This window comes from Anthonomus grandis, chromosome 4 (genome assembly GCF_022605725.1).
Source record: "Anthonomus grandis grandis chromosome 4, icAntGran1.3, whole genome shotgun sequence".
Taxonomy (NCBI): domain Eukaryota; kingdom Metazoa; phylum Arthropoda; class Insecta; order Coleoptera; family Curculionidae; genus Anthonomus; species Anthonomus grandis.
The window spans coordinates 18,111,325-18,125,019 of record NC_065549.1 but is presented as its reverse complement, the minus strand read 5'-3'; the positions used below and the strand labels follow the sequence as shown (position 1 = coordinate 18,125,019).

The window sequence follows — 13,695 nt, the reverse complement described above, 5'->3', positions numbered from 1 at the left end:
TCACGATTTATGTTTTTTTAGTTGCTGTGGCGCGTTATAGCTCACACGATTAGTTATTTTTGTTAGTTATTAATAGTTCTCTTATTAATTGTTACTTGTTGCGTTAGTGTTAGTTCCAGTAGTCTTTATTTATCACTTTAGGTTAAGATGCCTAGATATCAATATTTTTCTAATTCGGAAATGCGAGATATGGTTTGTGTTTATGCCCAAGCAAATTACAGCGGTCTAAGAGCTTGTCGACCTTATGGGCAATTGTATCCAAATAGGAGGCAGCCAGATTTTAAACTCTTTAAAAACGTTTACCATAGACTTGGGGAAACGGGTTCATTCAGGCCAAAGTGAGATATTGCGCATCCAAATAGACGTAATGTGGATCAAGAAGAAGAAGTGTTAGTCCAGGTTGCTGAAGATCCAGAAATAAGTGTAAGGCGTATGGCGGCAAGAACTGGCATTAGTAAGTCCTCAGTTTTAAGAATTTTTCATAGTGAGCGTCTTTATCCATACCATTTTACGCCAGTACAAAATCTTTTGGAGACAGATCTTCCAGCCAGATTAGATTTCGCTCGCCTATATCCAGGAACAACAAAATCAAGATCCCCTATTTATTAATAAAATTATGTTTACGGATAAAGCGACTTTTACTCGACGGGAAATTTTTAACTTTAGAAACAAACATTCCTGGGATATTGCAAATCCAAACCTCATTACTGAAAGACATTTTCAACACGAATTTAAAGTAAATATTTGGTGTGGTGTTATAGACAATTTTTTTTAGGACCTTACGAGTTACCTCTAAACGGTGAATTATATTTAAACTTTTTAGAAACAAAACTCATTTATTATTTAGAAAATTTGCCTTCAAATCTGCGCCAAGATATGATTTTTATGCAACATGGCGCTCCTGCGCATTTTGCTAGACCCGTGAGAGAATATCTTAATGCTAATTTCAACTGGATAGGACGTTGAAGTCAAAGACCTTGGCTCGCACGAAGTCCTGATTTCAACCCATTGGATTTTTGCGTATGGGGAACATGAAATCCATTGTTTACGAAAATCAAATAAACACAAGGGAACAATTATTAGAAAAAATTCAAGCCGCTGCTGAGTCATTTCGAAATGAGCAATTATTTTTTAAGATTCGGAGGTCTTTTAATAAAAGAATTTTAAAATGTCTTGAGACAAATGGAGGCCATGTAGAACATGGCTTATATTTTTATTTATCAATCATTTAAAATATAGCAATTTAAATAGTTTAAAATATGGTTTTCATGGATGTCTTTAAAATCTTTAAATGTAAATATCTAGAAAAAGAGTAATCCTAGAGACATTTTTAAGGTATACATTTTGTAAGCAAAAATGCTTGCAGAATGCATATTTAAAATAAAAAATAAAATTATACAGGGCGTAAAAAAGCTATGGAGTTCAAAAAACCACTAAAATGTGGCTGGGGGCTCCCTCTATGAGATAATTAAAAAAACCTAATAAAATTAGATTTTTTTTTTAATAAAAAACTTCCAAATGCCAAATTTAGTTAAAAACAAAAAACAACTGCTAAAGTTATAGACAACATTAAAAAAAAAAACTTAATGTTTATCACCCTGTATCTTGGTTGCATTTCATTTTCGGACTAGGAAAATTTAACCTAACCTCATTATTTTTATGAGAGGAATCTGCTATTAAAATATTTACCATTATTAATGGGACACCCTGTATATTGTTCAGTCAACTCACACACCTTATGTAAGTTGGCCCTTTTTAACAAATGATTTTTGATTTTATTCAAAAGCGAAATCGGCTATTACAAATTTATTCAACAATTCATTAAAAATTACCATAATACAAAATATATAAAATCTAGTAAATAAAATACACGTACAAAGAGGATACCTTTAATCAGTTTCTATGGCATTCAAAACAGTCTAATTGTCCAATTATTTCACTTGCACTCAACAAATCTAAAGATATCCTTTTCTGCATATAAACTCGATACCTCCTCTATTCTAACAAAGTCCGTATGATAATATCACGTTTTATTAATATTTTCTAACAGGTACAGAATTCAGTCATCTGTGCCGCTTAGATTTCAACCAATAAGATTCAAACGACTTTCTTTCTTAACAATATACGTTTCGTTAGTCTTAACTCTATATAATTGGATCACATTTATTAAAATATAGTCCCTATAATAGATCACTTCTCCACTTTTCGTTGGCTTCTTTTCGGGCATCTGGTACTAACTGGCTTTGCATTCCACCTAAAATACAAAAATATAGTTTTAGTTTCATACAGTATGTTACTGTTAATTTTTTTTAAATATTTAAAGAATGTTACAAAATTCGGTGCAAATATTATATTGTTGGAGTTAAAAAATATTTCTTATGAAAGCGACAAAGAGAAATTGCTGGAAATTATTTACAAGTTCGTACGATGACCGCTAGGGGGCGTAAAGCACGGCGCCCACTGAATCGGCATCGACCGTTTCGGCACGGTCGGCAGTCGGCACAATCGGCCGGATTTGCTTCACATGTATGTAAATGGGGCCGCGCGCACTGAATCTGTTCGGTACGTTCGGTGAATCGGTTCGGTCGGTTCGGTTTTCTCCGGCGACGATCTCCTATTGTGGGGAGGGCAACTTTTGCCGATTGCACCGGAAGCCTGCGACTATTTTAGCATTTTTTCGCATATAGTGAGGAACTGTTTCGAAGAATTTTAAAAACCGCTGATTTGATAAATATGTTAAACGAAATTTTAATCGAAGCTGTTCGCAGTTTTAGAATATTGTATGATGAACAAAACACATATTATCATGATAATTTAAGGAAAGAAAACTCTTGGGAAGAGGTATCCAAATTAACTGGATGTTCTGGTAAGTGTCATTTATTATATCTTAAATCGGTGTTTTCGTTATTTACTGTTTATTAAGTTGGCATCATCAGGAGATTTTAAAATTCAGTTTTAATTATCTGAGGATGCCAACTTGGTCGGCGAAATGTGCGAGTGTGAAAGTTCTCGTTTTGATGTTAAGTGGTGTACAACTCTTGCTTTCAATATAATTTATGTTTCTACAAAAATACACAAAAAAGACAGCTTATTATATAGTTTCAAATGCATGTTGGAATGTTATAATTTATTTTATTTGACTCTATACAGGGTGTCTCACAACGAATGCCGCCTATCTATTTCGCTTTTCTCGCTTTCGCAGCACAGGCTACTGCAATCATAACATCCTCTTCAGAATCTGAGGAACTGCTATTTTTTTTTAAAAACGCTTAAACGGGAGCTTAATCACAATACTTATATGCTTGAATGGTCGAACCACTTTTAAACGTCGTCGTGTCTTCGTTCTGCCGATTGTATGAGCGCTAGTTACCGACTGAACGGACCGAACGTGCCGATTCAGTGGGCGCCCTCCTTAATACAACAATGAAATTGAAAAAAATGGTTTTATTAAAAATATTTAAAGTAAAAATATGTAAAGTAAAATATTTAATTCTAGAGAAGAGTGATATCATTTTAAAGTATGATAAATTCTAAAAATTTTTTACTTCAAACTTTTTTTTTCTAATATGTCAAATAATAGGTGGGGGAAGGGTTGAATATTTGTATCTAAAATTGTTGATAACTTTTGATTGGCCTAACGAATTTTAACAAGCTTACTTTTGTTTTAAAGGGTAATTATTAGGCTTTTATGTGGCATAATTACTTAGCCGACTTAGTTGTTTTGTTGAGCGTTAGAGGGTAGTTTGTGTTAATTTGAATTTTTTCAGCGATAAATTTTTTTTCATTTAGGCTAAAAGAGCATGAAAAATCATCCAAACTGACGCAAACCGCAACTTGATATCTTATTTTATTCCGAAATTATTAATTAACATATTTCTGAACGATGAAATCCATGGCCGCGCTGGCATTATTGCGTCACGGGTTAGTAGTAAGCTTTGGAGAGAAATGAAAATTGATAAATATTTTCGGGGCCAATCGAAGACAGTTTTTGAAATCATTTAAGTTTTTAAAAATGCTAAAGGTAATTCCAAACGACATAGCTTTTGATATGCTAGCAGTGTATTTTGAGTTAATGCAAAATGCACGCATTGAAGGCCGTATATATGCCCAAAGATATCCTGACCGAAGACACTATAATCATGAGTCTTTACCGGTTTAGCTACCAGGTTAAGAAATATTGGAAGTATTCGCGGCAATATCCATCAAAGACGAGGGCGCATAGAGACAAACGTAATATAAACATAAATGTTTTGGCCCATATTGAAATAAACCCTCACATAAGCATCCGAAATATTTCTAGGAAGTTGGGAATATCCCACGGTACAGTAGAAAATATTCTGAAAGAGCACAGGTACCTATTTTTATTTGTTACAACACTAATAAGCATCCTAAGATCTTATATTTATTGTTTTTTACTTAGACTTCATCCATATAACGTGGTTCTGCACCAGGCGCTTCTCGAAAGAGTCTTTGATAACAGACTCAATTTCTGCCATTGGCTGTTGTACATGGTTAGAGAAGATCCCCGATTTATCTCGAAGATATTATGGCCGGACGAGGCATCATTTAGCAACGTTGGTGGTGTAAACCTGCATTATTGGGCAGAAGAAAATCCCCGTTGGATCCGCGAGATGGAGATGGACTGTAAATGTATGGTGCGGCATTATTGGCGGAAAAATTATTGGTCCTTTCTTTTTCAATCACACAACACTTTCTGGTAATGTGTATTTAAATTTTTTGCAAAATAATCTCCTGGGGTTAATGGAAGATGTTGATTTTGAAACAAGAGGGCAAATAATTTTCCAACATGGTTGCCCTGCATATTTTGCAGTTAGAGTTCGTCAATACTTAACCAGGCAGTATCGTTTGTGGATAGGAAGAGGAAGTATATTTCCTTGGCCTGCTCGATCCCCAGATCTGACTGTTCTATATTTTTATCTGTGGGGAAGGACCTTCATGATTTAGTTTTTGCCACCCCACCCACAACACAGAACGACATGCAGGACCGAATTCGCAATGCAATAAATTCCTTATCCACAACAGAAATCCAGATACCGGTTCTGTCAACGACACAACGACTTCGACTGTGTATTGAAAATGAAGGAAAACAGTTTAAGCATCTAGCACACCATTAAGAATATAAAACAATTTATTTATTACAAAGATTTGAGTTCTGGAGTTTTATTTTTATGGTTCAAAAACATTTTAATTAATAATTTCGGAATAAAATAAGATATCTAGTTGCGGTTTGTGCCAGTTTTTATGTTTTTCATGCTCTTTCAGTCTAAATTTAAAAAAATTACATCGTTGTATTTAATATTTACCAGAAAAGCGCTGAAAAATTTCAAATTAACACAAACCGCCCTCTAGCGCTCAACAAAACAACTAAGTCGGGTAAGTAATAATACCATACCATTACGATAAAAGCTAAAAAATGTTTAGAATTATCATACTGTAAAACGGCATCATTCTTCTCTAGGATTCACTTTGAATATTTTCAATAAAACCAATTTTTTCTATTTTAATGTTGTATTACGTCCCCTAGCGGTTATCGGACGAACTTGTAAATAATTTTTAGCGATTTCTCTTTCCCGCTTTTATAAAAATAATTTTTTCCCTATGCTTTGGGATGACTAGTTACTGAGATATGGCCGGCGACCTCTCTTAGTTGTACACCCGGTACAGTGTCTCAAAAACAAAGTTTTCATTGTCAAGTAAGTTTTTTAAATAAAACACCTTGTATATTTTACCAAATTTTTAGTGACACTAACTTTCTCATTTTAAATGAGATATAGAAAAAATTATTTTTTTTAAATAGAGCGCCATGAATGCGTTGAAAGTTGCGCCATGAAGTGCCATGAATGCGTTAATTTTGAATTAAGTAATCACGGAAAAATCATTTTCATTGCGTTTTTTCGACTTAAATCTTTTACATGCCTATTTAAAATGTCCCAATCAGTAATTTTGGCATTTACTTTATTCAAATTAGAAGACAGTTTTACCACTAACCAAAACTCTTTATTTTACTCTTTTACTACACTTTTACTGCGGAGTAAAATAAGGACTTTTGGTTAGTGGCAAAACTGTCTTCGTAATTTGAGTGTCACACCAATTGATTTTCCAACCATTGGATTCCAACCATAGATCTATTTATTTATTTTTTTAAATAACACATTATTGGGAACAACCACTTTTGAGATACGGTTTTTCTTCCCAATAATTTGATATAATTATTTTGTAAATCGGTTTGCATTTATTATATAATTATTAGCGTTATTATTAGCATAACATTAGCATTTGCATTTACTGATTACTATACCTTTAGTCTCAAAGTTATTAACAATATTCTTCACTGTTTTTTTTTATTGGAAAATGCCTATCAGGGAAATTGACAGAGAACATTTCGGAGGCTTTTCAAAACCTATTCCCCATGTAGTACCACTTAAGCTCAATTATTTTTTCTTGATTAGTATAATAATTATTCATACTGACTACTAAATAAATAGATGGCAACACTTTGACATAACATGTTGATAATTTGCCTGGTGGTTTCATATTTTAGTTTTTAGTTTTTTTTTCAAATGACTTCTATTTAATTCTAAATTATCAGAAAGTAATGAAGTTTGGTATGGTGGCTTATCTTACTTGCACCTTTAAAAAAGTCTAATACAGTTTTTCTGTAAAACATACATGGGAGCCAATATTTGAAATAAATAAAAAAATATTTTTCAATAAACACAAAGAAAATAAGTAAAACATATATTTTTTGATATATAACAGTTACTAAAAAAACTGTCAGCACAAAAATCTTGAATTATAGCAGGTAGAAATGGTAATAAAAATATCTTTTATTTCCGTTTTTGACGATATGAATTGAACTTGACCGTACTGTGATGTTGGCAATTATACTCCATTGATTCAAGAACATGAGCCTGTAGTAATATAGTCTGCACGGTTATATTTAATAATTAAACTTACCCAAAACGTTCGTTGTAGCTTCGGAAGCGATCAAAATAGGTTTAAGAATCGTAGGCGGTATCTGTCTAATGACAGCTCCAACTGCACCACTGATGCCTTTTTGCTCCTTTTCCATTGCCGCGGTTTGAATAATGTTATCGGCCGTTTCACCGATACCCTGTAAATAATATAAAATACTAACAAATACAAGTAGCATGACGAAAACTAATATACCTCTTTAACAACGATACAGGCATTGTTCAACCCCTCCCTTATATCTTGAGGCTGATGGTAGCGTTTTCGGCGAATCTTCCGTTTGGCGAGCCTCTTTGTCCTTATACTAGGTCCTGATGGAGAGAGCATATCATACGCCGTCTCGGCAGTAATCTAAAAATGAAGCACGTGAATCTTATGTTATATACAATAATACAGGTTGATCTACGATAATTGACATCAAGCTAAAGCTTTTCGGCTTAATAAAATGTTATTGGTTTTCATTCTAGAAGGTGTTGACCCAAGTGAAGTGAAAGTGAAATTTGATGTATTCTATACTCTATTTCAGAAGTGTGTAGAGCAATAAAACCTCATTAGGTATGCAAAAGTGGTACCTGGTGATCCACCAATATTTTATGCCACTACCTTAGTTGGGTATTAGGGTAAAAACACACGAGGCTGTTTGCAAGCGGTTTGCGCCGCGACGGCGGCCGGTGGACCGCCGCTCGACTTAAAACACACGCGACGGCTTTCGCAACTACGAACGGCACGAAAAATTACAAGATCAGTTGGATGTTGCCAAGCTTTGCATACAGTTCACAGTTTTTTATTTATCGTGAGCAAAATGGACTCCGACAGTGAAAATGATTTTTTATTTTTGTTGGCGGCATCGGCACTGGCATTACGCAAAAAACCAAAAAAAAAATAGAACGAAACGTAAGCTATGGATACATCCCATAGTTATGGAAAGAAACGAGAAGGGATATTTCCATCTATAAGGAGATTTGTGAAGATCCGGAAAATTTTTTAAATTTCACCAGAATGTCAAAGGAATCATACCAGGAGTTACTTTTATTGATCCAAGAGCCATGTACAAAAGCTAATACCATTATGAGAGATAGCATATCAGTGAAAGAAAAGCTTTTGATAACGAATCAATATAATAGCATATAATATATAATATACATATAATATATAGCATATAATATGTACATACTTATATTTTTTTTTCCTCAACAGAAGCAGCTGCGCTTAGAAATTCTGTAGTAAGTTCTTCCCATGCCTATTTTTTTTAAATTCTGTTTGAATAATTATCATCACGCAAATCCCAAATCGCTGGCCTCAATTGAACCTCAGTAATTAATTTTTCTATGTTGAATTCCCTAGTTTCCATAATAAATGAACAATTTTCAACACTGCACAAAAAAAAAACACACCAAAAAACCCTACGTGTGGTTTGCAACACAGAAGATAAGTAAATGATGTGCCGCGGTAGTGCCGCTAAAGCAATAAAAACCAAGCGGCGTACCGGCGGCCCCTGGTCTCGAGCAGGGTACGCGCGTCGGACGCCGCGTTTTATGGGATTAGGCGGCGCCGTCTGTTTCAAAGCTCACAAGTACCATAAACGAGGCGCCGAGCTCGACCACGGCGCGACAACCGTCGCGGCGCAAACCGCTTGCAAACAGCCTCGTGTGTTTTTACCCTTAGTTTCAATGTAAAATTCTTTCTTTTCGTTGATTGCAGGTAGTGCCACCCGGTTTTGGGTCAATTTATGAGTTTTGCCCATTGTTACCCACTGATAAACATTGAAAACGGTTCGCCAAAGGCGTGCAACTGGGACTTGTTTTTTACCTTATAATTAATGTACTTAAATGCTATTTTATTTTAGAAAGTTACTTTTGTTTAAATGGAATAATATATTTTTTTCACAAATTTATTGAACATAATATGTAAAGTAAAACAGTTGAAAATGTCACTTTTGGATCTGGCACTTATAACTTTTTCACTCAGCGATAGTGGAGAATTTTTAGTACATCTTTTCGTTGGACTGAATACCTCCATTTTTTAAATATTGGGATAATAATATTGTGATTACACTACAGCGTAGCAGTGACTACTAACGTTTAAAATATGATTTAAAAGTATTTATAGTCTGTATATATTACCTGACCCCATTTTTGCATGTTACAAAGCGTTAAAAGATAGGTACCTATACAAAAGGATTAAAAGTATTTATTTAGTATTTAATCTCTTTCAAAATAAAGGCATTTAATCCGTGAAAATTAAATTCATAAATATGATAAGTACCTGCGCCTATGAACTACCACGAAATGTAGCCAAACAGAACGGAATTCCCCAGTTTATTGCTCTATACACTTCTGAAATAGAGTATAATTCTTTCGGATCAGTAATACAAATGATATTTATGTTACACTTATTATCACTAGAATGCGTCACATTAAACAACATTGGTCGATTAAAACGGTCATAACTTTTTTCACCTCAAGATTGGCACTTTAGCAGTAAAAGTAATAAAACAGCTTTTAATTTTAGCCAAAAAAGGCATACTACCTTGATCTCTAAAAGATAGACCGTTTTAGAAATAAACACGTTTTTATTAACTTGCGCCTGAACATTTAATCTAAATGTAATTCACTTCGTTGAAGTTTTTCACTAGGGCCCTAATATCTAATTCTTTTATTTAAATTTTGCCTCCAAATAATGATTCTTCTATGGAGAAGGAGAAAAGACATCGTGAACCTCACGACTAATAGTGATGGAGAATAAAAAGGTCAGAACCAACACTTTTATTGACAGTTTAAGAATTGAAGAAATTAGTATAAAAGTAGTGTATTGGTGTACTCCTGATTTTATGGTTAATGTTATGTAGATGTTTTTTAATTTGTTCGGAATAGCCTCAATAAGGTAAAGAAAGGTATTTTTTTGCACAAGATCTTTCGATATCAAGTTTTTGTTCCTTAGTAAGTTAAGGAACTTTAATGTTTGTCGAAGAAAAGATGTAGATATTCACCTAGCACCATAAGCTTATTTTGCAAAATAATTATTAAAATTAATATTTACCCCTTTTTGGAATTAAAAGGAGGCAATTATGTTAACTCGTGCATGTTATCAGTTTTATTTTTTATTTGTATAAATGTCCTAGGTATACAGTGAGTGAAAATAATGCAACTAGTAATTTTTCATCCTTTATTAAACTTAGCTTTCATCCTTCTATTCGCCTAGCAAGACTCCTATATTTTATCTTCCTGAATTGACAGTTCATTTATAAAAATACATTGTTTAATTACTGGCTTAATTGAAAATCTGATCAAATACTTTCATATCCTGATTTGGGACAGCTAAAATAAAAGTGCCTTTTTACACATGGTTTAAACATATTTCTCACAAAATCGCAGATACTAACTGTCTAAACCTAGAGTGTATAACATTGTTTGTATGACATGTTTGTATAACAAAATTATTTGCAAATATTTGTATGACCGAATATCTTTTAGGACAGATATTGATAATATTAATATTAGGCATAGGGGTAGAACACCCTTATTTCAGAAAACCGCTGCTTCCGAACACTCTTTTTCCTATAATGTTGTAAAAATGTATAATTCCGGAAAAAATCTTAAAAATTATCACACTCTCCTTTCAAGCAACAATATACCAAACTTATTTATTATAAGCAGACAATGACTTTTATTTATGTAGGATAAAAATCTAATGTTCTGGAATTCTAAACAAATTATTGTATTTATGATCTTTAAGTCAACGCTTTCTGTTAAGTCAACGCTTTCTGTTAAGTCAAAAATGTCATTTGTAGAAAGGTATAACACATTTGTATTTATATTTACTTAAAAAATATTTCTTTTTTGATTCATATTACAACGGTTAGGTACGATCAGGGAATTGCTAGCCAAAGCTTCTCATCTAGACATTGACTTGCTAGACATGACATCTAGACTTGTTTCTCATGAACAAGTTTCGAATTACATTACATTATTTTATTATTATCTTAAAATTGGTCCAAGACAAATTATTAAAACATAAGTATTCACTTAGCTTAAAAGTTTCATATCCATTATCTATAGACAGAGAAAATGGTAAATCAGTGCGCAATTTCACTTATTTTGTTATAGAGACATACTTTTTTAGCATTATATAGACATGATGGAAAAGTCTTAATGTGAAAAATCTCCTTATATTTTTGGATATTTTTTTGGAAGTACCAAGAACCTTTCACTAATTAAAATTAACAGGCCCCAATGATTGAATTATTTTTTTTCTTACATGACAAATTATTTTTAAAAAAGGGAAAGTGCTTGGTAATTCATTTTTCCAAAAAAAATCACAAGGGTTCAACTCACGTTCTGGCAGCCATATTTGAACCAACAGTAAACCCTTAATAGCATTATGAAAAATGGTTTTCGAATGCTTCGAATATTAAAATGTTAATAATTATTGACAATATACATAATTAAATTACTTACTTGAATGAAATAGATTAGTCTAGTCGTAAGCTCTAAAGCAGCCACTGCCGTAGATGTAGTAAAACTGTTTGCGCCTCTTTGCAAACCTCTGACTATTCTACCGTCTTTCTGATATTGCTGTATTGGAAGCCAGAAGAGGTCTTTTATCCCTTGGACTAAAAAAAAGAAATTTAATATAAATTCAATAATAAAACTTAAATTATAACAGTTTACTTACAGAGCTGTACCACTGCCTTCATGGGTCCTACGCCGCCCAAAATGTTTGACAGTTGATTTCTTTTAATGTCGCTGATCCACTCTTGCAACAAATAACCAATCAGCTTGGATACACCCAAAAGACCATGTCGGTGAACGAGCCGTTTCAGTCTAATTTCCGAACATTTGAGATGTCCCAAACCCATAAGGATACCTATACAAAATTATATTTGTAAACCTCACTTTTTTCTATAAAAAGGATTATAAACTTACCTGCTAGAGGACCATGGCTCATATCGACCCGTTTGCCCTCATAATCCAGACGAATCAGGACATCTTGCGTAAACTCAACGTATCTAATACAAATTATGTTAATTTCTCACATTTAAAATATATGATAAAACAATTTAAAGAATCCAGTTCATACCACGTGAACGTAATTTTTCATTATTTTGTACTCACTTAGAATTAAGTCAATCGATGTCAAGCATTTAGAAGAATGGACTTATTGATATGAATATTTGCTGCTACATTTAAAGTTTATGACGAGCCTAATAGATGTTGAAACTTAAGTTAGAACATCCTCAGCGAGAAACTAATTGACGTTTAAAAAGCAAACTTTAAGGTATCTAATTACCCAACTAACGTTAGTGCAATCCAACAGAATCTGGTTTGAAACATTTAAAGCAACATTTATTTTATTTGACGCTTGTTAGCTTCTAAGGGAAAGAACATCTCGTTCGACAAAATTGAATGGAGTTATAATTTGACCAGTACTATGTAAGTAAAATATGTATTGTTCTGATAAATTCATAATAAGTTACCTATTTTATTGGCTATTACGTCTCCGGTCAAATAAATTTTAGATAATAAACTACTCAAAATGAGAAAAGAGACACTATTTTAAATGATAATTATTATTATAACGTGAAATATTTCACAATTAAAACTTTTGGTGTGTACTCTCTACTAATTCTATATCATGAAAGGAAAGGAATTTCGGTTGTTTACTTTTTTACTTCTAGCTACATAAAAAACAAAAAAAAAAGATAATAAAATGATTATTTAGTTTCACTTTGCTTTACTTCGCGATAGGTATTATTTTTTTAAATTTTAACAATGAATGTTGATGTATTGGGTAGAAGGAGAATACGTAAACCGACTGCACGAAGGACAACTCCAGGCGAGATGACCTGCTAGAACCCCTAGATTAACTCTAGCTCATCGAGCAAATCGTAGAAACTTTAGACTAGAGAGTAGTTACCACAACAAATAATCAGGAATTTGGTGGAAAGCATGCCTCATCGTTGTGCCAAAGTTCTTAGAGCCAGAGTTGGACATACTCATTATTAATGTACCTTTTTTTATTTGTCTTTGATACTTTAATTTGTATTTTTTTAATCGTATTACCAAACAGCCTTTTGAAAACAATTTAAGTAAATTTTAATAAAGGCACCTATTAGCTATGTTTGACAAAATAATACATATTTTTTTACTTATTGAATTTTAAAGACATGCCTCTATATTAATTTTGAATAGTTTATAAGAATACTATTTCATATCTATATATTTTCTATTTCCTACGAAAATTAAAATACGATCTAGAAATCTTACATAATTTTAAACTTTTTTTTACCAGCATTGGCGTAATAATCACAAAATTGTTAATCCGCCCATTTACAGGGGCTCAATTTTTAAAAAGAAAATAGACTTATTCGTATTTAAAAGAATTATGGACTCAACCCTTTAATAATAGCTTTCGGTACTTAATTCAAGCTAAGTCGAAGAATTCAATAAACAATATTTTACTTAAGGTATAACAGATCTTTTTATAGGGTGTCGGCTTATTATATGGAAAAATATATGGAAAAATCACAACCATTAATTATTAACCATATTTATCATTACCTTAATTATATATTCAAAAATTAGAGGGTGGTGAAAGTTAAATTTATTTTTTAACTTCGAAAAAATCAACGAATATTTCAGAAGATTTTACATTTGAGATTTTTCCAGGAGCCAAAACGCTGCCTGTAGCATTTTTCGTAAT

At 32.7% G+C, this 13,695-nt stretch overlaps 1 protein-coding gene across 2 annotated transcripts in view; it reads right to left on the bottom strand.

The window, feature by feature from the left end:
- Positions 1 to 1,791: 1,791 nt before the first annotated feature.
- The window catches only part of LOC126734817 (autophagy-related protein 2 homolog A), a 56,340-nt gene continuing 44,436 nt past the window's right edge, over positions 1,792 to 13,695 (bottom strand). For both annotated transcript variants that reach the window (XM_050438571.1, XM_050438572.1), the window contains 6 exons: positions 11,919 to 12,001; positions 11,668 to 11,859; positions 11,451 to 11,605; positions 7,192 to 7,344; positions 6,979 to 7,135; positions 1,792 to 2,254 (listed from right to left, as the gene is read on the bottom strand). In XM_050438571.1, the coding sequence (XP_050294528.1) occupies positions 2,181 to 2,254; positions 6,979 to 7,135; positions 7,192 to 7,344; positions 11,451 to 11,605; positions 11,668 to 11,859; positions 11,919 to 12,001 (814 nt within the window). In that variant the 3' untranslated portion in view covers positions 1,792 to 2,180. The remainder of the gene's footprint in view (positions 2,255 to 6,978; positions 7,136 to 7,191; positions 7,345 to 11,450; positions 11,606 to 11,667; positions 11,860 to 11,918; positions 12,002 to 13,695) is intronic.